The following is a 27,348-nucleotide window of genomic DNA, read 5'->3' on the forward strand; positions in this document are numbered from 1 at the left end:
GGACCAGATGTGACTATAGTTGGAAGAGTTTCTCTACAGGAGATTCCCACATGGAGCAGAACCTGTGGGGCTTTGGTGCTTATTGAGTCTGTCTTTGAGTGTGTCGCTTGTGGATGTGTAAAGTGGTAATCTGATATGGTCTTAAGTTGTCCACCAGGGGCACTGGCCCTTCCAGGAGGTGTAGAGTCAGCTATCACTTGGGGCCACTGGGCAGGAACCATAGAGAGATCTGAAGATGGCTGCCACCTATGTTGGCTTGGAAGTGCCCAAGCGAGGCCAAGCTGTCTTGAGCCTCTTATTGATAGGTATGGGTCATGCTAATGCCAGCTGCTGCTTGTTTGAGAGATTTTAGGAAAGTCTGAAGCCTGAGCCAGGACAGGATTTTCATATGGAAAAGCCGCTGCAAACAGCTTGGGTAGGGCTGCAAATTGGATGGGGTGGGGTCTCAGGGAGTCACCAGGGTGAGCAAACAGTGTGAACCAGGCTGTTGGAAACTTAGATATGGCTGTCAGTGAGCTCTGTGATGGGGGAGGTCTCAGCATAGGAACAATGACCCCTGTGAACACCTCTGTATGGGAGAAAGCCTCCTCTGAGTTCTTGCTCCAATGCCAGACAATCCAGTTCCTCCACATATGTCCCTGGATCCCCCCAAACCATTGCCCCATCCCTGGAGCTCAGAGGGAATGAATCTGTGTAAGTTCATGTGCCCTGACCAGGAATCGAACCAAGATCTCCTGGTTCATAGGTTGACACTCAACCACTGAACCACACTGGCTGGGAAATCCTATTTTCTTTAACAAGACAACAGATCAAAAACATAAGTCATGCAGCTGATGTGTGTGCAGAGGAGAAAACTTTGACAACCAGTTGCACCCACAATCAAAGTTTCACCCCGTCCCTGCCAAGGAACCAACGGAATCGAACTGGGGACCCTTCAGTCCACAGGCCGATGATCCATACACTGAGCTAAACCGGTTAGGGCCCTTGTTTAATTTTAATAGGGGTTTGTCTGCATGCACACGTGTATTCTGATCTTCTACATACAGAATCATGTTGTCTTCAAATAAAGACAATTTTACTTCTTCCTTTCTAATCTAGTTGCCTTTTCTTTTTCTTGTGATTGTCAATCACTAGAACCTCCAGTACACTGAGTAGAAGAGCTGATATTCTTGCATTATTTTTCCACCATTAAATATGATGTTAGTGGTAGGGTTTTCACAGATGCCCTTTAATAGAAAGTTCTCTTCTCTTTCAAGTTTGTTGACAATTTTTATTATGAATTGGCTTTTGTCAAATGCTTTCCTGCATCTATTGAGATGATTGTGTGGTTTTTACCCTTTACTAATATGATATATTACATTAATTGATTTAGGAATATTAAAGCATTTGCATTCCTGGGTTGAATGCCACTTGCTCAGTGTGTATAATCCTTTTTCTATGTTGCAGGATCAATTTGACTTTTGAAAGTATTCTGACTTTGGAGGAAATGAGAAATTAGTCAACTGAAGTGGTCTCTTTATAAAATTTTGATGGTTTTAATGATATTCTTAATAATTAGAAAATTCAAATATCAGTATCTTTCATCATAACCCAAAAGATTCAAAACACTTTTATTGAGTATAATCTATATTCCAATGTCAACAATGTAGACTATGTTTTCAAACTATGCATCTTTTTACATTATACAAATGATTTATTCATCTGCATAAAAGGGCGTCAATTCAATTTTGTGAAAGCTTACTATTCATTTCTTAGTGGTATCTTTTGAGATCATTATTCATTTTATTTCATCATTACAATTATAGACTCAAACTTAACTTTTCTGGAAGATAAAAACTCAGAAAGTTCAAACTATGAAATTTTAATATTTAGCTCTTTGTAGTCAACAGTGAACATTACAGAGTCATCCCAATCTATGTCCTTTTCTTTCAAAATGAGTTTAAAAAGATCCCCCTCCGTTTTACAAGCTAGAAAATATCCTTCATACAATGAAGACTCAAATCGCATCTTATTGCAAAATCCTGGAACACTTCTCATAAAGAATATGATGTCACTTTTTTCATCATTGATATCAGCAGGAGGACTCATTTTCTGTAGAGAAAAAAATATTAATTTTTAGGGCATGAATAATCAGAATCTGTGCAGTTTATTTTGAAGTATATTATTGCACAGAACTAAAGAAGTTTTTATTTTCACAAGTCAAGATTAAAAACAAATCTCAGCATATAGGAACACTGATTTCCTCTTCCTCTGAATTCTAATTTCCTATTCTCCTTGTCCACTTTGGCTGCTCCCACCATGGAATGCACATTCAGGTCTAGCTCTCTAGTTTTTCCCAATTTATTTAATCATATAGCTTTCTTCTCTTTCTCCCATTGCTCAAGATGGAGTCGATTTCTAGCAAAGAGCACCACCTTTTATGGGCTAATGTCATTTCCTGTCTTTTCCAACCATTCAGAGCTAAAGACATTGATGACCTCCAGCCATAGCCTAGCCTAGCCTAGCTCTAGTTCAGTGGTTCTCAACCTTGGCTGCACATTAGAATCACCTGGGAATCTTTTTAAAATCCTGATTTCTGGGCCTCATCTCCTACTTTTCTTTTTCTTAAAAAATATATTTTATTGGTTTATTTTATTTTATTTACTTTTAATTTTTAAAATATATCTTTATTGATTTCAGAGAGGAAGAGAGAGGGAGAGATAGAAACGTCAATGATGAGAGAGAATCACTGATTGGCTGCTTCCTGCACACCCCTACTGGGGATTGAGCCCGAAACCCAGGCATGTGCCCTTGACCTTGACCAGAACCAAACCTGGGATCCTTCAGTCTGCAAGCCAATGCTCTATCCCCTGAGCCAAACCAGCTAGGTCTGGTTTGTTGACCATACCTACTTTTCAAGATGAACTAGAAATTCTGAGGACCACCCAAGGTTCTTTCCATGTTAATCCCAGAACTGTAGGTATTTGAACTTAATTTTAACCCCGTGGCAGCAAAAATTCTCATGATCCTAACTAAGGATTAACAGAGAAAGCTCCAGATCCAAAATAACATTCCAGCATCTTTCTAAGATGCGCGAAAGAAGTTTGGTTACCTCCCAACTTTTCAACCAATTACGGAATTTATAGTCGTAACTCTTAACTTTGTCTTTTATCAATAAGAGGGGGTCCTAAATTGTTGACAGTTTAAACCAGTTCTCCCATTGACATATATTTCTGTAGCTGACTACAGTACCCCAGAATTTAGGAAGAGACCTTAAAATGGGGAATGAATTTGGGACTAAGCTACTCTAATGTATAAGTGAGAAATAATCCTTAGCCAAAACTTCAAAAGCTCTATAAATATTAGAAGGAGATGAACCTGTTAGTTCAAACCTGGCATGGAAAGTTGTGGTTGAAAGTGGGAGTATGGATAGGTAGAACAGGTGATCTCTAATCATAGTTCAATGTGACATTTCAGAACAGGGGCAAGGAAATCCTAGGGCAGTAGCTCTCCTTGGTTTTGGTGTTGATTATTCATAGCCATCGTAGGGAAGGTGCACAGTAAGTGGATATGGAAACAGCTCTACATAATGAAATTGAGTGCTCCAAGGACCTATGGGATTGTTTACATCAGGAGGGGTTGAATCTAGACCCAGAGAAAGTTAAGCCAGAGCTAACATCTGTTTTTTTGGTGTGTGTGTGTGTGTGTGTGTGTGTGTGTGTGTGTGTGTGTGTGTGTGTGTGTGTTTGCCCTTTCCCAAGTGCATTAGCACATTTGAGAGAATCCTGACTGCCCAAATGTCTATATAAGAAACAGGCACTAATAGACTAATAGTAACTTCTTGAACAAATCCCTCTTGGTGTCATGAAGGTTCTTACCCAAAGGCAGCAGGTATCCATAAGCACTAGGACTTTATAGCTAGTAACCAACACAGAAAGGTGAGCACATAATGGCAGCAAGTTGTGTCTTATTATCTAGTAGAACATAGTCTATATTTATAATCACTGCTAAGATCCTTTTTAGTGGGGGTAAAAGGGTTAAAGATCATGAGCTAAAACTAGCTTCCTTCCTTCCTTCCTTCCTTCCTTCCTTCCTTCCTTCCTTCCTTCCTTCCTTCCTTCCTTCCTCCCTCCCTCCCTCCCTCCCTTCCTCCTTCCTTCCTCCTTCCTTCCTCCTTCCTCCTTCCTCTCACCCTCTCTTTATCCCTCCCTCTAACTAATATTTAATGAGTTCCTTCAGAAGCAGATTTGCTATGAAGCTAATGAAGCTTAAATGTCAGAGCCCTCCACTTGCACAGATGTCTTCTAAGGCCCCTTCTTTTCTTATTCTAAATAAAACTTGATGCTTTTGGTAATTTTATATTCTCTTTCATTAAAAGGCCTGCCCAAATTGTATAAGTTTCAGGATCCCCTAAATCTGATTTGCTCCAATTCCTAGTGTATACCAAGCATCCTTCCCTTCCCTTCCCTTCCCTTCCCTTCCCTTCCCTTCCCTTCCCTTCCCTTCCCTTCCCTTCCCTTCCCTTCCCTTCCCTTCCCTTCCCTTCTCTTGTCTTGTCTTTTCTTTTGCCAAGCATTATTTCCACCCCTTTCAACACTCCCCAGTTTCTCTCAATAATAATCCACTTAGAGCTTAGGCTTATCCCAGTTTCTGAATCTGCTTCTGCAACTGAATTAGTTTTTCTTTACCCCACATAGTTTGAGCTTGGCCATCTCCCTCCTTCCCTTTTGATTTTGTTGTTAGATAACAACACGCTTAATCATCTCCACCCACCCTGTCTATCCCAGGCCTCTAAAGCCATTATGATAACTAAGCTTCCTGCTTGTCAGGCCTGTGAATGGGAAGTCTAAATTGCCACCCAAAAGGGTGGCCCTCTGGTTGGAAGGGGATGGTTAAGGGATTTGTTTGGAGGTTGTATTTGTGGCATACACACTGATTATACTTGGATTATATTTTAGAGTGGCTTTTTCCTTCCTTCCAAGTTGTCCCTCAACATGTCCACTAGGTCATATTCTAAACTTCAGTTCCCATTGCTCAAGTATTTTACTGGCAAACCCCCAATCAGAAACTCTTCAAGAGAAAAAAAAATGGAGAATAGAGAAAAAAAAGCAGTGGCCAGAAATAATTTATACTTGGCTTTGAGATACATTATACCATTGCTTTCACAGCTAATCTTGTTAATTTTATTCACTTAGATTTACATTAAAAATAATATATATCAACTGAAAGCTGAAGGATGCAGGAATAAAACAATTAGGTTTCTCACACCTGTCAGAATGGCTATCATCAACAAATCAACAAATGACAAGTGCTGGCGAGGATGTGGAGAAAAAGGAACACTTGTGCACTGCTGGTGGGAATGCAGACTGGTGCAGCCACTGTGGGAAACAGTATGGAGTTTTCTCAAAAAATTAAAAATGGAACTCCAATTTGACCCAGTGATCCCGCTGCTAGGAATATATCAGAAGAAATCAAAAACACCAATCAGAAAGGATATATGCACCCCTATGTTCATAGCAGCACAATTTATAATAGCAAAGATTTGGAAACAGCCTAAGTGCCCATCAACAGATGAGTGGATTAAAAAATGGTGGTACATCTACGCAATGGAACACTATGCTGCTGTAAAAAAGAAGGAACTCTTACCATTTGCATCAGCATGGATGGATCTGGAGAGCATATGCTAAGCAAAATAAGCCAGTCGGAGAAAGATAAATACCACATGATCTCACTCATTTGTGGAATATAATGAACAGAATAAACTGATGAACTAAAATAGATCCAGAGACATAGAAGCATTGAACAGACTGTCGAGCCTCAGCGGGAAGGCAGGGGAGGGTGGGAGAGGGGGGTAAGAGATCAACCAAAGGACTTGTATGCATGCATATAAGCATAACCAATGGATACAGACAGTAGTGGGGCAGGGACATGTGCTGGGGGCGGGAGTGGGGGAAGCGGCCGGATAGAGGTCAATGGGGGCAAAAAGGAGACATATGTAATACTTTCAACAATAAAGAATTTAGAATAAAAAACAATTAGGATTAAAATATTATCATCATAATTCACAAAGTACATAGAAGGCTTACAGAAGGATAATTGGCTTCATTCCATTTAACAAGACATTTTGGAAAGTCATGCAATTCTCAAATAAATGTAATAATTCATGTATGTCTTCTATATTATTATTTACCTTTAGATAGATTATTCAGAAGACCCAGACTGTGAAACAAGTGTTGTACCTTTCCTCCCTATGGCAGACTTAGAAAAAGCATCATGGGTTAAAGAGTTGAACTATTTTAATGGTTCTCTGCTTCCTGCCATTCTTGTTCTAGATAAAAAGTTGGACTGAGGATATTTAGGTTTTCTAAATTTCCATATCTATCTATCTATCTATCTATCTATCTATCTATCTATCTATCTATCTATCTATCTATCAAATATAGGTTTAGTCTTACCTTAAAGGAAATATCTTTGTTCATACAGGAGAGAGTAAACATATCTGGACACTTCACAGAGAGGCTTACCGCCATACCTCTAGGGTAGCTATCTTTATATGTATATATTATAATTTTAGTCAGGGATGCATTTTCTGAAATAAATATTAACAAATGAGAACACTAGTTAGAAGAATTTTTGCAAATCAATATTTATAGAAATTAGCCAAAGGATAATCCTTAATAGACCCATTACACATCCCACACACTGTGAGTCAGCCAGTTAGTGGAGATGATACACAATTGCTCAGACAGTCTTTAAAACACATTCAAATATGTATCACACACAAAAGCAGTAACATTTTGAGTGTTTAAGAGATATTCTGAATTCTGAAAGATTGTCTTAAACTTTTACTTTAAAAAATTGTATTTTTATTGATTTCAGAGAAGAAGGGAGAGAGAGATAGAAACATCAATGATGAAGGGATTCATTGATCAGCTGCCTCCTGCACGCCCCCCACTGGAGGTCAAACCCACAACCTGGGCATATGCCATGACCAGAATCGAATGAAGACCTCCTGGTTCACAGGTCGACCCTCAACCACTGAGCCACGCCAGTAGGGCTGTCTTTAACTTTTAAATGCTAAATACAATATTAAAAATCTACCTGTTAAGGTAAAAATTCAGGATTTTTCAAGGGTGCACATTCACTGTTTCAACTCTGCCTAAACTTTGGTATTTGGAATTTATACCTTGGAAAGCACAGTAAACTTATTCATTTCCTAAGCACTCTAAATTTCTGATGGGAGACAGACTTATTTGAAATGCTTGATATTTATTTTTAATTTTGAGTTTTGAAAATGCTACCAGCAATTTCAGCTATAGCCAGCAGGTATGAAGGATCCAACTCTATAGAAATCTTGTACAGTTCATGCAGTTGCAATGAAGGAACTCATGATCCAAATGTAGGTCCAGAGTAACATGACCCCTAGATATATCTTAAAAAATTTTTTAATTAAATTTATTGGGGTAACATTGATTAATAACATTATATAAATTTCGGTTGTACAATTTTAGGATACAATATCTGTATACTCTGCTGTGTGCCCACCACCTGAAACGTGGTTTTCCATCAGCACGTATTTGATCCCCTTTACCCTCTTCGTCCTCCTCCCAACCTCTGGCAATATCTTCATTGTATCAATTTTTCATCTCAACTACAATATTTGGATACTCTATAAAGTTTCTTGTAAGTGAAATTATTACTATTGCTATTACTTTTCATTTAAGGACTAGGTCTATAATAGAAAAAAGTAGGCAGTAAAAGGGAATAAGAAGTAGCTTGTCATTTCTATGTTTGTAAATATATTTTAAAAATACCTTCACACTCAGAATCAGTCATATCTTCAAACACAGCGTGGCTTCTCTGGGAAACGAAGAGAACTTGGTTGTTCAGATTTCGTATAACTGACAATTTAGGTTCAGATCTGCGAAAGTAGTCTGACTCCAGGTTTTCTAGGATGGACATTAAATTGCATTAAAAATAAGTTTTTTCCCCCAAAATTTACAAACAAGCATACTATATATTTTTCTTTTTTTAAAAAATATATTTTATTGATTTTTTACAGAGAGGAAGGGAGAGAGATAGAGAGTTAGAAACATCGATGAGAGAGAAACATCGATCAGCTGCCTCCTGCACATCTCCTACTGGGGATGAGCCCGCAACCCATGTACATGCCCTTGACCGGAATAGAACCTGGGACCTTTCAGTCCGCAGGCCGACGCTCTATCCACTGAGCCAAACCGGTTTCGGCTATATTTAAGTTTTCAATAGATACTGATCACAATCTTCTGCTACAGAAGCAGCTAAGATAAAGTTGCACAATGTTTTTTAATCCATTTCCAAAGACAACTCTGCTTCTTCTTATCACCCAGAACTACTCTACCTCTGAAATGTTAAATTCAAACACTCTGCTTTCTGATCACAATCTCCTATCCTAGTTGGTTTATACTTTTCCTCCGCTTCACTGAGTCCTCCTGATTTTAAAATAGGCATTTCCTCTCTCCCAAACCTTCCTGTCTTCCTTTCATTTTCTATGCAGTCTGGACCTTATGGTTCATCATTTTGTCTACCCTTTGCCAGCCGTTCCAATCCCAAACTCATTTGTTCATTTGTCTTTCTACTACAAAACTCCAAACCTGGCTGCTGAGTGTCACTGGTAATTATACAAATGCACAACCTGGTGCCACTGCAAGCATATAAATTGTCAGTACTTTTTTTTTTAACAGTTCAGCACCCTCTTTCATAAGCCATAGCTATCATTTCAGATCTTCCCTACCCTCCTCAGGATCTCGACATCATCATCTCTGCTTTCACTTTCAATAAATGATTTCCTGCTACTCCACTTACAAATTTTACTGTGGCACCACCAGTCATTTCCTTATTCCTCTTGTCCCAAGGGAAATGTAGAAAAGGTGCCCCTTCTGATATCTAAGGCTAACCCTACCTGTGCTCTGATGTATATTCTCCTGAAACCTTGATTTACCAATCATCCCCTCTTCTATATCAACCCAGCAATTCTATTTCCTTGATTTTTTCCTAAAGGAACAATCAGAAAAATGTGTAAATATTTCTCTGCTATAATGCTTATGGGAGCACTGGAAACAATTTAAATGTATATCAATTGGGGACTGAGCAAATAAATTTTGGAATATCATGAATTTAATATAACTGTAATTATTCTTTGCCATGTAAGGATGTCCATGTGTATTAAACTAGAAAAAGAAACTTAGGTATAATATTACACACACACACAAACACACACACACACACATGTGGGCAAAAGTAGGTTTACAGTTGTAATACAAATAATATAATAATACATAATGATATAATAATAAGATGTGCTGCACATGCTCACAACTGTAAACCTACTCTTACTCACATATATTTAAAGAAGTACAGAAATAATACACCAAATTATACTGATTATTAGTATTCCTATGTTTTTCATGTTTTTCTTTTTTAATTGCCTGAATCATTTATAATAAACACATTATTTTTATAATTAAAAAACCCACAAAACTCTTTTCATTTTGAGATTTAAAACTCCTCCATCAATCATATCCTATTCGGTACCTAGCCTTGTTTCTTCTTTTCATAGTGGAGCTTCTGGTAAGAACTGTGTCATTCCCTTACTTTCCATTCACTCTTCTACTCATTGCAATCTCTCTCTGCCTCTATTTCTCCACCAAACTTCTTTCAGCGAGATCACCAAACTCCCTGTTGCTAAATGTAATAAATGCTTTCCTATCCTTGGTTTTCAAGGCTGTAAAATTCAACACAGTGACTGTTACCTCCATCTTGAAAATCTCTCCTGGGATTCTGTGGCATTCTCTTGGTTTTTCTTCTTCCTCTTTGGTTACTCTTTTGTTTATTAGCTTCTCTTTCTACTGCATCCTCAAACATAGGTATTCCCCTGACTTAGTCCTTGGCTTTTACTTTCTCACTTCACACATTTCTTCTGTTTTGTCTTTTTATTCCTATAGTTTCAGCTGTCATTTCTACGCATAAGCCTCCTATAGGTTTATCTCCAGCCCAAATTTTCATCCCAAGCCTAGAACTATTATGTCCAAGAATCTACTGGACATGTCCACTAGGATGTCCCACAGACAAGATACAAAACTAAATTCATCATCTATCTTCCTCTTTGCTCTGCATACCACTTTACCCTGCTCTTCCCCGTGTGCTTCCTATTTCACTAATAGTACACATTTCCTAAGTGAGAAAATATAGGCACCATCTTTCTCTCTATCCCCTCCCTAGGCTAACCTCAAAATACTTGGATTCTTCCAAGTATTTATAAAATCCATTCATTGCTTTTTATCGGCACCCTGTTATCCCTGCCTAATTCATGTCCCCATCATTTTTTACAAGGACAATAGCTTCTTAATTGTCATCCCCCCTTTTTTGTCCCCACACCAATCTATATATATAGAAGTCCAGCGACCAGAACGGTGGAACGACCAGTACAACTGGAATGGCTGGTGGCTATGATGTGCACTGCGGCAGCCAACCAGCCTGATCCAGGCCCCGATCAGCCCCCGTTCCCCTGCTGGCCCAGCCCCTGATTGGCCCCCAACACCCCCATCAGGGGCAGGGCCAGCCAAATGCCCACGGCCCCTCCCCCCCCACCCGCCCAACCCGATGGGGGCCCATACCACCCATGTATAAATTCATGCACTGGGCCTCTAGCTCTTTATACTGAAGCCAGAAAGAATTTTGAATTTTAGATAAAATTATCTCTGAATTTTAATGAGGCACATGACCACTCAGAATAAAGTCAATGGAAAATGAGTAGAATTGATGTGTATGACTTCCATCTAGAACCTTTAAAAGGAATAGGCCATCTTCCTCTTATTTTGAACCCTTTCTTGCTAGATGGGATATGGACCCAGGAAGTGTGGTGATGATTTTCAAGTATGTGAATGAATTAAACAACTAGGGCATAATGGAATAACAAGACAGAACATCTTAAGATCCCAATAACATCAGGCTGCATCCTTAATCTTGAACTGCCTACTTGGACTTATTTTTGAGAGAAATATTTTCTATCTTATTCTATCACTATATTTTTGGATCTCTTTTTGCAGCAAACCAATTTCCATTCTAGATCATGCATATGTTGCTTAATGAAGCCCCATTACCCAAAGATAAGGCCCAAATTCCATATCTTGAAAGAAGAGAACCTTCTTGATCTGCATCCTATTTATCATTCTCTCATCATTCTCCTACTCTCATTCTGAAGTACTCTTGATTCCTTGTACATGCTATGCTTTCTTTCATATCTTGGCCTTTCATGTGGTCTTCTCTATGCTCAGAATACTTTCCCTTGGCTAACTTCTATACCCTCTTCAAAAATGTCCCTCCTTCAAAGTGTCCTCCCAGAATCTACTGGACTGAAATAGGTGCCCTTTCTATATGTTCCCATAGCATCCTGTGCCTTAACATACCATGTTCCAATTGCCTTCCTTAAGTGCCTGTTTCTACCTATAGGAACTGTGATTTGCTTACCACTGTATCCTAGTGCCTAACAGTACCTGAGATACAGATGTCAACACAGGGTGGCACAAGCAGGTTTACAATTGAGAGTACTCAAAATAGAGTTTATTTTTGTGTTATTATTTATTAATTATTGTATTGTTTTCCATATGAACAACTGTAAACCTACTTTTACCCCCATATATATTGAATTAATAAATGGAGAGTAGGGCAATCTTTAAAAAACACGAGGAGTTACATGTCATTATATCTCAATGAAGCTGGAAAACAAAAAAAACATGAATAGTATTTTTAAGTTACTTTTTTCACTTATAGTTCAGTAATGATCACCTTAAAAATGTGGAAAGTGCTATTTTTAAGGAAAAGTATGAGAAATAATGACCTTTAACAATTTGGACATCTGTTAGAGGCTCACAGACCAGATAGGGTATGATCCTCTCTGAATGCCAGAAGGACAGGGCTGGGTACATCCACTTCTTGCAGACTTAATGACTACACCTCATAGTTCTTGCTTGCTCCCACCTTCCCCATCTCCTCTACTTTGAAAATATTTTTTCCCTGGTAGCCTCCCAGGCTTTTTTCCAAAGCATTTCTGAGAGAGAGAGTTAAAGAACAAAGATGTTACTGATTTTGGACTACAATTTTCAGGCTTCAAATCTCCTTTTCCCATGTCCTCTAGAGAATCCATGACTTCCTGCTAATCTCACAATCTGTGTAGCAGGCAAAGTCTGTTTTGTAGATTCCAAGAATTGCCTAAAGTGTAAATAAGCAGTTTTGTTGGAGTTTTCTTTTGTATCCTTTATGGACAGCTTTATTCCGAGGCTGTGCTACTGGGTCCACATTGCTTTGAGGGAAGATTAGCTTCTCAAATAGATTGGTACTAGTTTCTCTCAGCTAAGAATGGTGATATGGTGTGTCTGTGGGATGCTTAAGTAGCTCTTTTTACTTTAGCAAAGAAAAATAAATAAATTTATACTTTACCATCATTTTCACCTAAAGGGGAAAAAAGAGAAACACAATGTTAAATTCTATATTTCAACTCAGAATCTCCTCTCACCCTACCTTTTGTTACTCTTTTCTGCCACTCCCCATTATTTAACTGCTATCTTACTGTTGTTGGCCCTATCAGAAATCTATACTAATAATAGAGGAATATGCAAATTGTCTGGGACACCATCACAGTAACAGTAATGACCAGCAGGCTGCTTGGGGCAACAAGGCTGGCAGGGGGGTTAGTGAGGGATGACCAAACAACTGAACAGCAGGCTGCATGGGGTGACCAGGCTGGCAGGGGGAGGCAGTTAGGGGCAATCAGGCAGGCAGGCAGGTGAACAGTTAGGAGCCAGTGGTCCCGGATTGTGAGAGGGATGTCCGACTGCTGGTTTAGGTCTGATCCCTGGGATCGGGCCTAAACCAGCAGTCGGACATCCCCCAAGGGGTCCCAGATTGGAGAGGGTGCAGGCAAGGCTGAGGGACCCCCCCAATCCCCCATGCATGAATTTCGTGCACCGGGCCTCTAGTATTATATAATCATCCACAAGGTCCCATAAAACAAAGCTCATTAGATAGACTTAGTGTGTTCTCTGGTAAGTTAGATATAAAACCTAAATCCAGGGTTTATACTAGTAAATGTAAATTTGTAACTAAAAAGAAATTTTATAAAGTGATAGATTTTACTCTTAAATTTGTTGGTTCAGTGGAAGGTTGCCTCAGGACTTTCTATGAAGCTTTCAAATGAAGCCAAATGGCCCATGGAAGACTAATCTTAAGAATCTGTTTTTATTTGCCAGATATATTTACGTTATATGGTACAGCTTACTCACAGATTTAAGGTATCCTATCTAATAATCGACAAACATGGTAATTAACTGTACCTCCGACACGCTTCCCATTGGCTAATCAGGGTGATATGCAAATTAACTGCCAACCAAGATGGCGGCCGGCAGCCAGGCAGCTGAAGTGAACAGGAGGCTTGTTTGCTCCGGTGAAGGAGGAAGCCAAGGTTCCCCGCCTGCCGCTGCCACCCAGCTCTGAGCTGCACTATAAGCAACTATGTTGCAATTATAGAAGCTAAACAATCCCCAGAAACCTGCTTTCAGCCAGTGGGGCCTCAGAGCTGGAGTTGCAACAGTGTTTCAATTATAGAAGCTAAACAAAGCCCAGATACCTGCTTTCAGCAGCCGAGGTCTCAGAGCTGGAGCCGAGCCTCAGAGCTTAAGCCGGCTCTCAGCTCCAGTGACAGCCATAGAAGGTAAATAAATCCCAGAATAAAAAGAAAAGAAAAAAAGGAGAGGTTGGGAGCTTCAGTCACCCACCAGCCTGAAAACGGCCCTCAGCCCCTCACCCAGACTGGCCAGGCACCCCAGTGGGGACCCCCACCCTGAAGGGGGTGCGACCAGCTGCAAACAGCCATCATCCCCTCATCCAGACTGGCCAGGCACCCAAGCGGGACCCCCACCCTGATCCGGGACACCCTTCAGGGCAAACCAGCAGGCCCCCACCCGTGCACCAGGCCTCTATCCTATATAGTAAAAGGGTAATATGCAAACTGACCCTAACAGCAGAAAGACTGGGAATGACTGGTCACTATGACACACACTGACCACCAGGGAGCAGACGCTCAATGCAGGAGCTGCCCCCTGGTGGTCAGGGCGCTCTCACATGGGAGAAGCTCTGCTTAGCCACAAGCCAGGCTGATGGCTGCCAGTACAGCGGTGGTGGTGGGAGCCTCTCCTGCCTCCTCAGCAGCACTAAGGATGTCCGACTGCAGTTTAGGCCTGTTCCCCGCTGGCAAGTGGACATCCCCCTAGGGCTGCTGGGCTGCCAGAGGGATGTCTGATTGCCATCTTAGGCCCAATCCCCCGGGGAGTGGGCCTAAGCCAGCAGGTGGTCATCCCCTGATGGGTCCCAGACTGCGAGAGGGCACAGGGCAGGCTGAGGGACCCTCCCCCCACCCTGAGTGCAGAAATTGTGCACTGGGCCTCTAGTCTCTTACATAATCTGCCAGTTGGCTTAGGGAAATTGTATTCCTTGAATGTACCCAATTTTGTGGAATTATCATGATGTGCACTAGCTTTCACCTTGTAAATGGGCTACTGCTTAACTGAAGTGCCAGGTCATGTGATGGACAAGGTGCTGGGACCATGGATATATTATGCTTAACTTCCAGAAGCCCAATTTTCCTTTTTCCAGAGAAGTATATCATTAGCATTACAATGGAATTTGATGACAGTAAGGAGTCACTTAATAGTTCATCTCACAATGCCTTTTCTAGTTGAATACATTGATCTGAAACCTGTATTTGGCCTATTGCTTTAGACTTACCTACAAAATAAAGTGTGTTGTCAATAAATTTCATTCCCACAAAATTGAGGCAATTGTTTTCTACTGCTTCAACAGCCATCTTTATTCCTAATGAAAGCAAAGAGCCGTCTGTTAAAAGGTAGTGATTGTTCCTTTTTCACAAAAGGGATCTTTTACTCCTTATTGCCTTGTACTACCTCCAAGCTCAGAAGTCAGTGTATCACCCAGTATGCTGACCAACACTCTGGACATTTAAAAGATGCCGGAGTCTTCCGCTTATGCATACACGTGTTCACAAATTCTTTGCAAACCATCAGATATTTGGAATCTAGAAAGCATTTTCTCATTAAACACTGTTACAAAGGGTGGCTAAGTGTCCCACTATGAAACGGAATTATATTATCATCAATGTAGTAGAGCTCGGGAAGTATGTCTCAGCGCTGCGGCTGATGCAATGGTGTGAGCACACTCCACCATGACATGCTTCCTCGGCACACCAGGAAGTAGCAATGCCCGCCTGAACTAACTCCTAGAGCCATGTGCATAGTACCCCAGCCTTTCAGCCATTGGTCGCCTATAGCAACGTGTCTCCCTCTGATTGGTCGCCTATAGCAACGTGTCTCCCTCTGATTGGTCCCCTCATGCTATATATACCCCTGTAGTTCCACAATAAAACGGATCTGCATCAATGAACCTGGTCCCCGGAGTCGTGCATGCAGACGCCCTAGCGCGTTGGGGCTCTGTCATCCTCACCCCCGAGGGACTCCCTGCTTCAATCAATATAAATATAAAATGCCAGAAATACACCTAATCTTGTCCTTTAACTACAGATTGGTTCTATCTTTCTTACAACCAGTGGGTTCCTGTGCCTGAGAGACTGAAAGTTTATCCAAGTGCTAAAGGTGAGGGAATGAGAAAATGGCGTTTCCACCTGGGAGTGAGGCAGAGGGAAAGGGGGCTGAAGGCTCTAGTATCTGACAGCCTTCTTCCTCCTTGAGCAGCAGCAGTTTTTTATCTGGAATCTGGATATTATGCTTTTTATACAAGTAATACATAAATGCAATCTTTCTGTAAAAAAATCAAATAATATAGGATATGAAAATGTCAACAATTTTGTTTTGCTTTTCTCTCCTGCCCCAGCCTACTCCACCCTACTCCAATATGGTATGTATATTTCCAGGTCTTTGTCTGTGGAACAGGGGTTCTAAATCTGGGAAATCTGTGAAGTTGGATGGGAAAAAAAAACTAGTTTTACCATTGTTTGTATGGAAAATAATACAATAATTAATAACAATACAAGAATAAACCATGTTTCATATACTCACAACTGTAAGTATATTTACTTTTGCACCACTCTGTATTTATTTTCACCAATTTAGGTTTATATGGCCTTTTGCCAAAATTTAGAAGTTCCTTCCATTACGTTATAGGAGACAAATCACAGCATTATTGGAACTGGCACTGACAGATATACAGATTTCCTATTGTGTTGTTATTGTTGCAGAGATCTTGAAATATATGGTTTAAACTCATTACTACTTTGAAATATATGGAAGTTATAAGTCCCATCAGCAGATCTTATTATTTAATGTGTTAATATGTGTTAATAAAGAAGCACATATGTACTATATTAAAATTTGTTAAAAAAATTTTGACACTATTTTAATATAATGAGTTTCCTTTATAATCCCAAGTATGTATGTAATTATTTATTTAATATATTTTTATTGATTTCAGAGAGAAGGAAGAGAGAGAGAGAGAGAAACATCAATGATGAGAACCATTGATCAGCTGCCTCCTGCACTTCCCCTACTGGGAATTGAGCCTGCAACCCGGGCATGTGCTCTTTTTTTTTTTTTTTTTTTAAATATATTTTATTGATTTTTTACAGAGAGGAAGGAAGATAGATAGAAACATCGATGAGAGAGAAACATCAATCAGTTGCCTCTTGCACACCTCCTACTGGGGATGTGCCCGAAACTAAGGTACATGCCCTTGACTGGAATTGAATCTGGGACCCTTCAGTCCACAGGCCGACGCTCTATCCACCGAGCCACCGAGCCAAACTGGCTAGGGCTGTGGTTGCCAAACTGCGTCTCGGGAAACAGCGGCTCACAAGCCACATGCAGCTCTTTGGCACCTTCAGTGTGGCTCTTCCACAAAATACTGGCTCTTCCACAAAATACCGACTTATGCACATGGGCCATGAAGTTTCAATCGCACTGTATGTGCACGCCCGTACGTGGTATTTTGTGGAAGAGCCACACTGAAGGGGCCAAAGAGCTGCATGTGGCTCGCGAGCTGCGGTTTGCCAACCACGGGGCTAGGGCAATCCCAAGTATTTAATTGCATGCAGGTAAAAACATTATCTGAGAAGAGGTCCAGAGATTTTACTAGATTGCCTATGGAGATCTTTGCCACAGAAATGATTAAAATGCTCTACTCTAGAGTTTAGGAGTATCTTGGGTCCGAGAGCAGTTATGGTTGGGGCTCCAAAGAAGGTAGTTGAGTCACAATTGTTGTTGATATGTATAGGGGTGTTTATAAATCTATGCTCATAGGTAGAGAACTGACTCGATTTTTTTCTAGCATAGTCTACTAAGGCCAAACATACATGGTAGAGGAATCAGGAAATTAAAACCCAGTTGCAAAAACTTAATCCAAATTAAGATAACCCCAAATACTTTCTAGTTGGTGACTATTTAACAGTTTTTTTCTAGGTGCGGTTTCTTATACACATACAAGTGTGGATAGTTATTAAATTGTGTGGGTAGTTATTAAATTGTAGATATATTATATACAAATATAAATATAAATATAAATATAAATATAAATATAAATATAAATATAAATATAAATATAAATATAAATATAAATATAAATATATATATATATATATGCTAGAGGTCCGGTGGACAAAATTTGTGCATGGGTAGGGTCCCTAGGCCTGGCCAGTGACCAGGATGCTGGCCGGGCCTTCCTTCTGGCTTCCAGCTGCTGGCTGGGGCCTTCCTTCCCCAGCTGCTGGCTGCTGGCCTGGGCCTTCCTTTGTTCTGTGCCGCCCCCTGGTGGTCAGCACATGTCATAGAGAGCAATCAAATTCCTGGTCTCCCAGTAGAACTCCTGAGGGGACACTTTGCATATTAGCCATATATATCTCTATCTCTCTATCTCTATCTCTCTCTCTATATATGATAATGGCTAGGGTGGTCTTCTCTACAAATTTTAATATGTAATGCATACATGTTTTATGAAAGTAATTCACCTAAAAAGTACTAAGTAGTATGTGTAGAAATTGGATGAAACTACTAGTGTTTGCTACAGTTTTTTGGTTAGTCAGTGAGTAAATGGATTTAGAGTAGGACACAAATACTTTAAAAATAATAATACTACTACACAATTTTTGAATTCATTCATCTATTAATTGTTGAGTATCCAGCATGTGTTAGGCTTGGGGCTAGAAAGCTGACAAACACACATGCAGGAAACTTCATTCCTACCCTTTGATTACTCAGAATCTAGTGGGAGAGACAAATATATAAACAATTACAAAATAGTATAATAAATGTTGTAATAACTGGATTTACAAGAGATGTTCTCTGCCTGGTGGTGTTGAAGAAGGCTTCTGAGAGGAAAAGATGATTGTGCTGCCTTGAAAGAGAGGCAGGCATTTTCATGGCTGGGGGAGAGCATTCCACAAAGAGAGAAGACTGTGAGCAAAAGCCAGGAAGTAGGGAGGCTGAGAGAATATGGCTTGTTTGGAGCCCCATCATTCCCCCTGCAATTAATGCAAATGCAGCCACATTTTACAGAAAGAATGCATTTCTGAAGATCTCACATAGTTCAAGATTAACTTTTCCTTGGGAATAAGTATAAACATATGTCAGGAGGTATCTTTGGAGTCCATAAATCTACAACAACCAAAGTAGATTCTTGCTTCCTTTCTTTCTTCATCTTTCTCAGCATTACTACTAATGTTTTGCAGTGTGCTCTCTCTACACAGGCTATCATGGTGGTACTTAGACTTTTTAATATTGTTTACTTGCATCTAAATTTTGTCCCACTTTATTTCTTTGTTTTTCAGCACAAGCAGTAATCATACTCCTTAGCACTCTGATAACATCATTATCAGATATAAAAATATTTTAAATGATAGTAGTAGTGAATGTAAAAGAAATAATAGCACAACAATAGCTGTATGTCTCAAGAATTTCTGAGATAAAGAACAGTCTCACTTACATAATGCTGACATGGAAGCAGATAATTTACCAGATATAAGAGACACTTCCATGTGGCAGTAGTGTTAACAGTGCACAACTCACTTTGCTACCATTTTGAGATTATGTCATTTTAGATAAACTAATTTGGAGCTCGCATATTTCCACTTTGCCTATAAAGTGAGACTATTATTATTACTATTTTAGTCAATGCTAACCCAAGGACATTTTTTCCATTGCTTTTTAGAGAGAATGGGAGGGAGGGAGGAAAGGCAGGGAAGAGGAGAGAGAGAGAGAGAGAGAGAGAGAGAGAGAGAGAGAGAGAGAGAGAGAGAAAGAAACAGCAATGTGAGAGAAACACATTGATTGGTTGCCTCCCTCACATGCCCTGACCAGGCTGGGGTTCAAACTTGCAACCAGGTAAGTTCCCTTGACAGGGAACTGAGCCTGAGACCCATTGGTGTGCTCGCCAACACTCCAACTACTGAGCTACATTGGCCAGGGTGAGACTATTATTATTTTTTAAAACATGTTTTTATTTAGCTGAGAGAGAGTAAGGGTGAGGAATATATATAGAGAAACACTGATGAGGGAGACATGGACAGGCTGCTTCCTGAACACCCCTTACTGGGGATTGAGCTGGAAACCTGGACACATGCCTTGACTGGACTTGAACTGGACTGGAACTAGCGACCTCTTGACCTCTTGTACACGGGACAATGCTCAAACAACCGAGCCACACTGGCCAGGGTGCGACTATTATTATTTTTTTTAAAATATGTTTTTATTATGCCGAAACCGGTTTGGCTCAGTGGATAGAGCGTCGGCCTGAGGACTGAAAGGTCCCAGGTTCGATTCCGGTCAAGGGCATGTACCTGGGTTGCGGGCACATCCCCAGTAGGAGATGTGCAAGAGGCAGCTAATCGATGTTTCTCTCTCATCGATGTTTCTAACTCTCTATCTCTCTCCCTTCCTCTCTGTAAAAAATCAATAAAATATATTTAAAAAAAATAAATAAATATGTTTTTATTAGAGAGAGAAAAGGAGAGAGGAATATATATAGAGAAACAATGATGAGAGAGTCATGGATAGGCTGCCTCCCAAACACCCTTTACTGGGGATCAAGCCCAAAATCTGGCATGTGCCCTAACTGGAAATTGAACTGGCTACCTCTTGACCTGTTGTGCATGAGACAATGTTCAAATAGTGGAGTAACACTGGCCGGTGTGAGACTATTATTTTTATATTACATTTGTTGATTCTGCTTAATTCAAGTCACATAAAATGCAACTTGCAATGAAGTTTGGCTTGACTAAAGCTTGTAAAGGAGAGTTGGATTATAGAGACCTGTTTAACTAAACTAAAGAATTTGCAATTTTTTTTCTGAAAAAATACTGCCTTACTTCAAGTAGGAGAAAGATGTGTTCAGATGTATGTTTTAAAAAGTCAATAATCTGGCAGCAGTGTAGAGAATGGATTTGATGGGTAAGACTGGACAAAAGTTAGAAAACAACCTTAGAGGCAATTTTATCAGTTAAGGGAAGAGTTGATGAGCCTGTATAAACTAAGGTAGTACCTGTGGGGGATGAAAGGAAGAGGATGGACTCATGAGAGGTTAATAGCAGGATTTTTTTTTTAGCTGATCGGTTGTGGGTTGAATGGAAGAAGGAACTGAGGATGACTTTAAAGTTTCTGACTTGAGCAATTTGTTGAGTGTTACCTCATTAACTAAGAAAAAGAATAAAAGAGAGGCTTGAGTGGAAAATAATTCTTTCAGTTTTGCAAATCTAAGAGAGAAGTGTCATAGGAATCCAGGAAAAAAGGAGCTTCTGGGAGGCGCTGCTTGAAATCAGATACTGCAAAGCCCATACTTTAGATACAAGTTTAAACTTGTTCATTGAATTTGACAATTAGGAAATTTTGGGAAAAGAACAGTTTGGGGAAAGTGAGGGTACAAAAGGCAGGTTGACAAAAATCTAGGACAGAATGGGATGGGAAAAAAGTACAGACAGTGAATACAAACTATTCTTTTAGGAAGTTTGGCTATAAAGTGAAGAGAGAGGGTGGTAGCTATTGGGGGATATATAAGTTGCAAAGTTCAATTTCTGGCTCCAGATGCATTGTCCCAACTGTAAGATATACTAATGAATTACTTTGCCAAACATGTTCAAATGATCTGTTCAAAACTAAACCTGGAAGTCCTTCTTGACTCCTTTGCCTAATCTTTTTTGAAAAAATGTTTATATTACTTTTTTTAGAGAGAGAGGAAGGGAGAGGGAGATAGAAACATTGATGAGAGAGAAACATCAACATTGATTGGCTGCTTCCTGCACTCCCCCTACTGGGGATCAAGCTGCTGCAACCATGGCATGTGCTCTGACTGGGAATTGAATTGGTGCCCTCTTGGTGCCTGGGTCTACTATGCTCAACCATTAAGCTGCCTAATCTTTTCTCTGCCTCGTAAATACTGTAGATTATAACTCAGAAATGGATTTATAATTTGGTATCACCCCTCCATCTCCATCCACACTGTTTTGTTTTATTTATTTAATTTTAAAATATATATTTTTTGATTTCACAGAGGAAGGGAGAGGGAGAGAGAGAGATAGAAATATCAATGATAAGAGAGAAACATTGATTGGCTGCCTCCTACTCGCCCCACATTGGGGATCGAACCTGCAACCTGGGCATGTGACCTGCCCAGATATCAAACCGTGACCTCTTGGTTCTTAGGTTGATGGTCAACCACTGAGCAACACCGGCCAGGCCACACTGGAACTGTTTTAAATCAAGCCCTCAACACTCCTTGAACTTTCTATTTTAATACTACTCTTCTTGGTTTTCTTGCTTCCAGACTCTCCCCCACTACATACTGTTGCCTGAGTTATCCCTGCCTTTCTCCTCCCCCCACCCCCCACCCTGTCAAGCCCTCTTCCTTTAAGTCCCAGCTCAAACATCTCCTCTAGGAAAACTTCCCTAACTCCTACATTCCTAGCTAATCATTCTCTTCTCAGTACCCACCTTCCCCAATCCTCCCTCCTCCAGACATCTGAAATAGCTCTTACATTGAATTAAGATTATTTTGGCCATAATTGGTTTGGCTCAGTGGATAGAGTGTCAGCCTGCGGACTGAAGGGTCCCAGGTTCGATTCCGGTCAAGGGCATGTACTTTGGTTGCAGGCACATCCCCAGTAGGGGGCATGCAGCAGGCAGCTGATTGATGTTTCTCTCTCATTGATGTTTCTAACTCTCTATCCCTCTCCCTTCCTCTCTGTAAAAAATCAGTAAGATACATTTAAAAAAAAAAAAAAAGAGTAGGGAGAAGACCCTTCATAAATGAAAAAAAAAAAAGAGATTATTTTGATGACAAATAGTTCTGCCCAGCTTTAGCCTGAATTTCTTTAAGATAACAAGGTATTCTCTTTTAAAAAATCTTCAGCACCAGAAAAGAACTTACACACAGTAAATAAATAAATGTTTGCTATGATAAAACTTGTCACCATGACAACAATGGATAAAGGGTTGGTAGAATTTTTATTTTTTACAATTTTTTTTTATTGATTTTTAGAGAGAGGAAAGAAGAGGGAGCAAGAGAGGGAAACATGATATGAAATCACATGGATTGGCTGTCTCCTGCAGGCCCCTGACTGGGTGCAATGCAGGCATTGCCCTGATCTGGAATAGAACTGGCAACCTCTCAAAGCATGGTATGATACACAACCAACTTGGCCACACCGGCCAGGGCTTGACATTTTTTCTGTCTTAAAACTTTCACTCCATCTTAAAGCCAATGAGAAAAAGAAAATGGGGGAAGTCTAAAAGCAGGTTTTAAGATAGAATACTTTCTCTAATGTTCTTCCTCTTCTTTTGTTCCCTGGTAGTTAGTTTATCTTTACTTCATGCGAGTTTATTTTGAATTCTTTATTCTCTTGCCATTCTTTTTGTTAGATCTTGTACATCTATGATTATAAGAATAGTGTTCCTTTCCTCTTCCCCCAACTTTCCTTTTCCTTTCTCATCTGTGCTTCTTTGCTTTCTTAACTAAGCTATAAAAATTATAGTTTCTATTGGATAAAAATGTTTAAAAATATTTCATCTAAGATACTCAGATTATTGACTTTTTTTTTTTAAAAAGAGTTATAAACCATCTTAGAAAGATCTTCTCAGGGAGATGCAGTGACAATTAGTTTTTTGAAACAAAAACAGTTTTAGTTATGCAAGCTTTGGAAACGAGCTAGATTCTAGCAAATGGTAGAAAATTATGATGGAAATTAGGCCAAATGTGTTCCAAACTTGTCTGGGTCCAGTCATTTAATGAGGAGGGTCTCAGTTTTCTCATTTGGATAAACAGGGAGTTGAATGGCCAATCTCTAAGGTTTTTTCCAGCTCCAGTATTTTGTAATTCTCAATTCTACTTAAGTCTCAAGAAAAAAACACCCCATTTATTTGTGGCAAATGCCCTAATAACCACTTCCTTATAATCTAAAACAACATGTATTGATTGAATATTTATTAGATAGTCAGCATTGTTAAGCTAGTAGGAGTTTAAAAACATACTATTAGATTAAAAGTAAAAATGTTCCAATGCTGCAGAATAGTATGGGATAAAATGAGGAGCATATTACCTAACAAATTCCCTGAAATCAGGTGTGTAGTCATCTTGCCAGCAACAAGATTCAAAACCCAACTTTTCAGTTCTATAAATCACTTTGTCCTTGAAAATTTTGCCATCTTATTAATGTCTGTATGTTGGTGTGGGAGTAGACCTAGGTAAAGATTTAAGTAAAGAATTAATGATAAGAGATACAGAATTAACTGCTAAATACAGACTAAAAGCCAAAATGGAACGGATGTAGTTGGAATGGCCTTGTGTGAAAAGAAAAATGGAATTTAATCTGAAAGGATGCTTAAAAGTTAAACAGATGGAAGAGCATTTATGTGATAATTAAAACAACAACAACGTTGTGGTGGTGGTGGTACGGGGGTGTGCTGGACTGAATGAGGCCATACTTTTTATGCTAGAGGACACTCCGGCTGCCCTGCGGGGAACACAGGGTAAGGTGGGGTTGAATCATGGAGGGCTTTGGAAGTTGAATTTAATTTCACAGGCAATAGGGAAGCAGGTTACTGAGCTGACAGTGCATTCTGAATGAGATTAGAGACAGGTTATGAAACTACTATAAGGATTGATGTAGAAATTCAAGTAAGAATTCATAATATTCATGGAGAGATAATATGAACAAATCAGATTTAAAAAGATATTTTAAAGGAAGATTTAATTGAACCCGAAATAGCTGCATATAGGCAAAAAGAAAAGAGGATTTTTAAGGGTGTCCTAATTTTTGTTATACATACGTCAAAACAGATATTTATTCAGCCCCTTTGTTACTGTAAAATAAACCTCTTCTGGGGAATTGTATATTGTCCAAATGTTGCCCAGCCTAAAGGTGCTGGGGCAGCTTCCATCAAGATGCTCAACCTTTGGCAAATTTTGTGTTTGCTTTTAAAATAATTGATTCGGAGCTGAGACTCCCTTTAATGAAAAGCTTATCTATGTTGTCATTCTAAAGCAGCAGCTCTCAGGTGGTTCATGAGGTCAAAGTTATTACCATAGTAATTCTAACATGTAATTTGTCTTTTTCATCGCCATTCTCTCAGGAGTATACAATGGAGTCTACCAGAAGCTACATTCTGTCTGATATTACAGAGATTGCACCAGAAGCAGATGAGAATGCAGCTGTCTTCGATTAAGGCAGACATTAAAGAGATTTGTAAAAATAAAAAACAATGTCACTCTTTATAGTTTTTTTTAGTGATCTATAATTTAAAATGTTATTTATGCTAACATGTGTGGCTTTTTGTTATTTTAAAATAAATTAATAGGTCACTATTTTTAAAATTTCTCAGTTTTAATTGAAATACTGTAAATGACAGTAATACAGTAAATGACCTAGAGAAAGAAAAATACTTCAGGGTCCTTAATAATTTATAGATATGTAAAGAAATCAGGAGACCAAAAAGTTTGAGAATATTTGCTCTAAAGTGGTACTCTTCACTGTTTGCTAAAAGAGAGAAAAAATTTCGACTCTGGCTTTGCTATATTCCTTATGTTGTTACTGACTGCCCATCAAAAAGATGTCAGAACACTTAAATTTCTCTCAATCGCTTTTCTAGCTTATTTACCCCTAATCGCCATGCTTGGGTTTCCAAAGAAAGAGGAATGATTATTGCTTACCTGTGCTCAATCGTTTCCTAGACGAAGAAGTGGTCTGGACGGTTTCAGGTCTCTCTCTTTTCAGGAGGCTGTGTAGAAAGTGATAGCCTCCTCAGCAGGCAGCAGGGAATGCAAAAAGCATTGAGAACCACACGCCTCGCTGCTCATTCGTGCCAGCCCTTCAGAGGAAGAGGGAGGAACGAGGAAGAAAATTGGAGGGAGGAGACTTGGCACGTCTTGGACCCGCCTTTAACTGTGGGCTCTCTCTTAGGGCAATAGAACTTGAAATAAATTGTCAAAGAATGTGGGTATTTTTTTAATGTACAACCATTATTTCAATGAAATAATTTCTTCTGTAAAAGTTGAAGTTCTGACTGCCCAAAGTTTGTCCCTCTTTCAGAAGTATATCCAAGCAACTTTAAAAAAAGCATCTGTCAATTGAAAGCATCTTTTTCACATTAATCTGTTTGAGACTTTCTTTTCGTACTTCAGCACAAAACTTTCTTAAACAGTGCTGAATAATTAGCCCTATTAGAATAATTCATGTAATGTAATTATAGCACCTAAAACATAACTTTTGAGAAGCAGAATGTAAATATCACAGTCTTGGAAATAATTAGTAGAAACAAAGCTTTTTAGACAATTTTTTTTCCCTTGAACATATGCTAAATCATACTACCTTGCTAGCAAGGTAATTAGCAAAGTGACTTTTGGTTTTTGCTTTTTTGCCAGTACAGAGACTATAAGGAAACAGGGGTTCTAGAGTTAGGAAAAAAAACTTACATTAGCAGCTAGTTTTATATTTTGTTTGTTGGTTTGGTTTTCAACAAGAGTGTTTTAATTTTATAAGATCATAAAAACATCATGCCCACAGTAGTGATTACAAAATAAGTCTATGGCAGGATGACGGGAGGTACTTGGTGTGGCGGTTATCAGAAGAAAAAAGTGTACATTTAAGAAGTGTATGATAAAAAAAAGAGAGGAGTGTATGATAAGAATGCACATATGATTGACATTGAGATAACGAGTTTTCATCCTCCAACTGTAATGTCCAACTGGGCCAGTCAACATGAAAGTATGAAGTGGAGTCAATGATCAGTAGCAGAGGACCAAACAAGTTAATTTTAAATGGCTTATTGCCAATTACCTTTCTCCAACTGTAACAATGTAGAATGCATAACAATCTATTTCTTAGTTTTGGGACACACATTTTTTTAAAATTTTTATATTTTATAGAGTAACCCAAATGTTCTACCTACTCCATAGGGTTGTTTGTGAAGATTAAATGAGATGATGATAGCCCTTTGAATATTTTAAACCACTGGAAAACTATAACCCTCCACACCCTCTCACTTATTTGTACTCATTTAGCTTATGCAATGGAGACAAGATTTTAAAAGTAAAATAAAATGTCCATAGTGTTCTCTTAATCTGATGTAGACATTTATGTATTAGGTAGAATAATTTTTTCCTGGAAATATTTTAAGAACTAGCTAACTACCTGTTTGGAGATCATACACTGTGAAGGCTGGGAGAGGAATTAGATCAGTATTCTCCACACTTTGGGATTTAATGGACCACAATAATTATAATAATGAAGAATAGATAAATGCTGAGTGCATAATTTTATATTTTAAATAAGGACATTAAATTTTATTAAGTTTAAGATTAAATTTTATTTATTTAAGTTCACCTTTAAAAAATATATATATTTTATTGATTTTTTTACAGAGAGGAAGGGAGAGAGATAGTTAGAAACATTGATCAGCTGCCTCCTGCCATCTCCCACTGGGGATGTGCCTGGAATCGAACCCAGGACCCTTCGTCCACAGGCCGACGCTCTATCCACTGAGCCAAACTAGTTTCGGCTGAAAGGACACTTTAACACCAAAAAACATTAGGAAGGACATAGTGTTAGAATAAATGGCAATTCTTTAAAGTAAATACATTGGCTTTATGGGATTTTCATTACTTTTCCCCTCACTTTACCAGAGATGGGGAAAATTTCAACGTAGGTGGTTATCAGCTCTCAGACGATGATTGGGATCCTTTCAAGACTGTCAGTGACTGCACCACACTTATGTAGCCTAGTTTTACTGAGTGACTGCTATTTCATAATATTAGCAAATAAAGTTAGAC

The 27,348-nt window shown here is 39.2% G+C and overlaps 1 protein-coding gene and 1 long non-coding RNA gene across 6 annotated transcripts in view; one reads left to right on the plus strand and one right to left on the minus strand.

The window, feature by feature from the left end:
* Positions 1–24,888, plus strand: part of LOC132240554 (uncharacterized) — a 28,415-nt gene extending 3,527 nt beyond the window's left edge. The window contains exons 2-3 of the long non-coding RNA XR_009454353.1: positions 22,564–22,702; positions 24,654–24,888. This is a non-coding gene — a long non-coding RNA (uncharacterized LOC132240554). The remainder of the gene's footprint in view (positions 1–22,563; positions 22,703–24,653) is intronic.
* IL18 (interleukin 18) lies at positions 1,512–25,414 on the minus strand. Of its 5 annotated transcripts, none has more exons than XM_059707878.1 (7): positions 25,231–25,414; positions 15,710–15,846; positions 14,800–14,886; positions 12,457–12,468; positions 7,794–7,928; positions 6,435–6,568; positions 1,512–2,091 (listed from the first exon to the last, which is right to left on the minus strand). In XM_059707878.1, the coding sequence occupies exons 2-7, from the start codon at positions 15,831–15,833 to the stop codon at positions 1,852–1,854; spliced, it is 732 nt and encodes a 243-aa protein (XP_059563861.1). In that variant the 5' UTR covers positions 15,834–15,846; positions 25,231–25,414; the 3' UTR covers positions 1,512–1,851. The 5 variants fall into 5 exon arrangements, with proteins under 5 accessions (XP_059563861.1, XP_059563862.1, XP_059563864.1 ...); XM_059707879.1 differs by lacking the exon at positions 15,710–15,846 and adding an exon at positions 23,621–23,761; XM_059707881.1 differs by lacking the exon at positions 15,710–15,846.
* Between the last annotated feature and the right edge of the window lie 1,934 nt (positions 25,415–27,348).

The sequence above is a fragment of the Myotis daubentonii genome, chromosome 9, assembly GCF_963259705.1.
Source record: "Myotis daubentonii chromosome 9, mMyoDau2.1, whole genome shotgun sequence".
NCBI lineage: Eukaryota > Metazoa > Chordata > Mammalia > Chiroptera > Vespertilionidae > Myotis > Myotis daubentonii.

Excerpts from the sequence above, each read along its gene's own strand:
- IL18 (XM_059707878.1), bottom strand. The coding sequence starts at position 15,833 with ATGTATTACTTGTATAAAAAGCATAATATCCAGATTCCAGATAAAAAA. Across the intron at positions 6,569-7,793 it reads GACTGATTCTGAGTGTGAAG|AAAATGCATCCCTGACTAAA; the intron begins GTATTTTTAAAA and ends TATTTATTTCAG. Across the intron at positions 2,092-6,434 it reads ACAAAGATATTTCCTTTAAG|AAAATGAGTCCTCCTGCTGA; the intron begins GTAAGACTAAAC and ends TTTTCTCTACAG.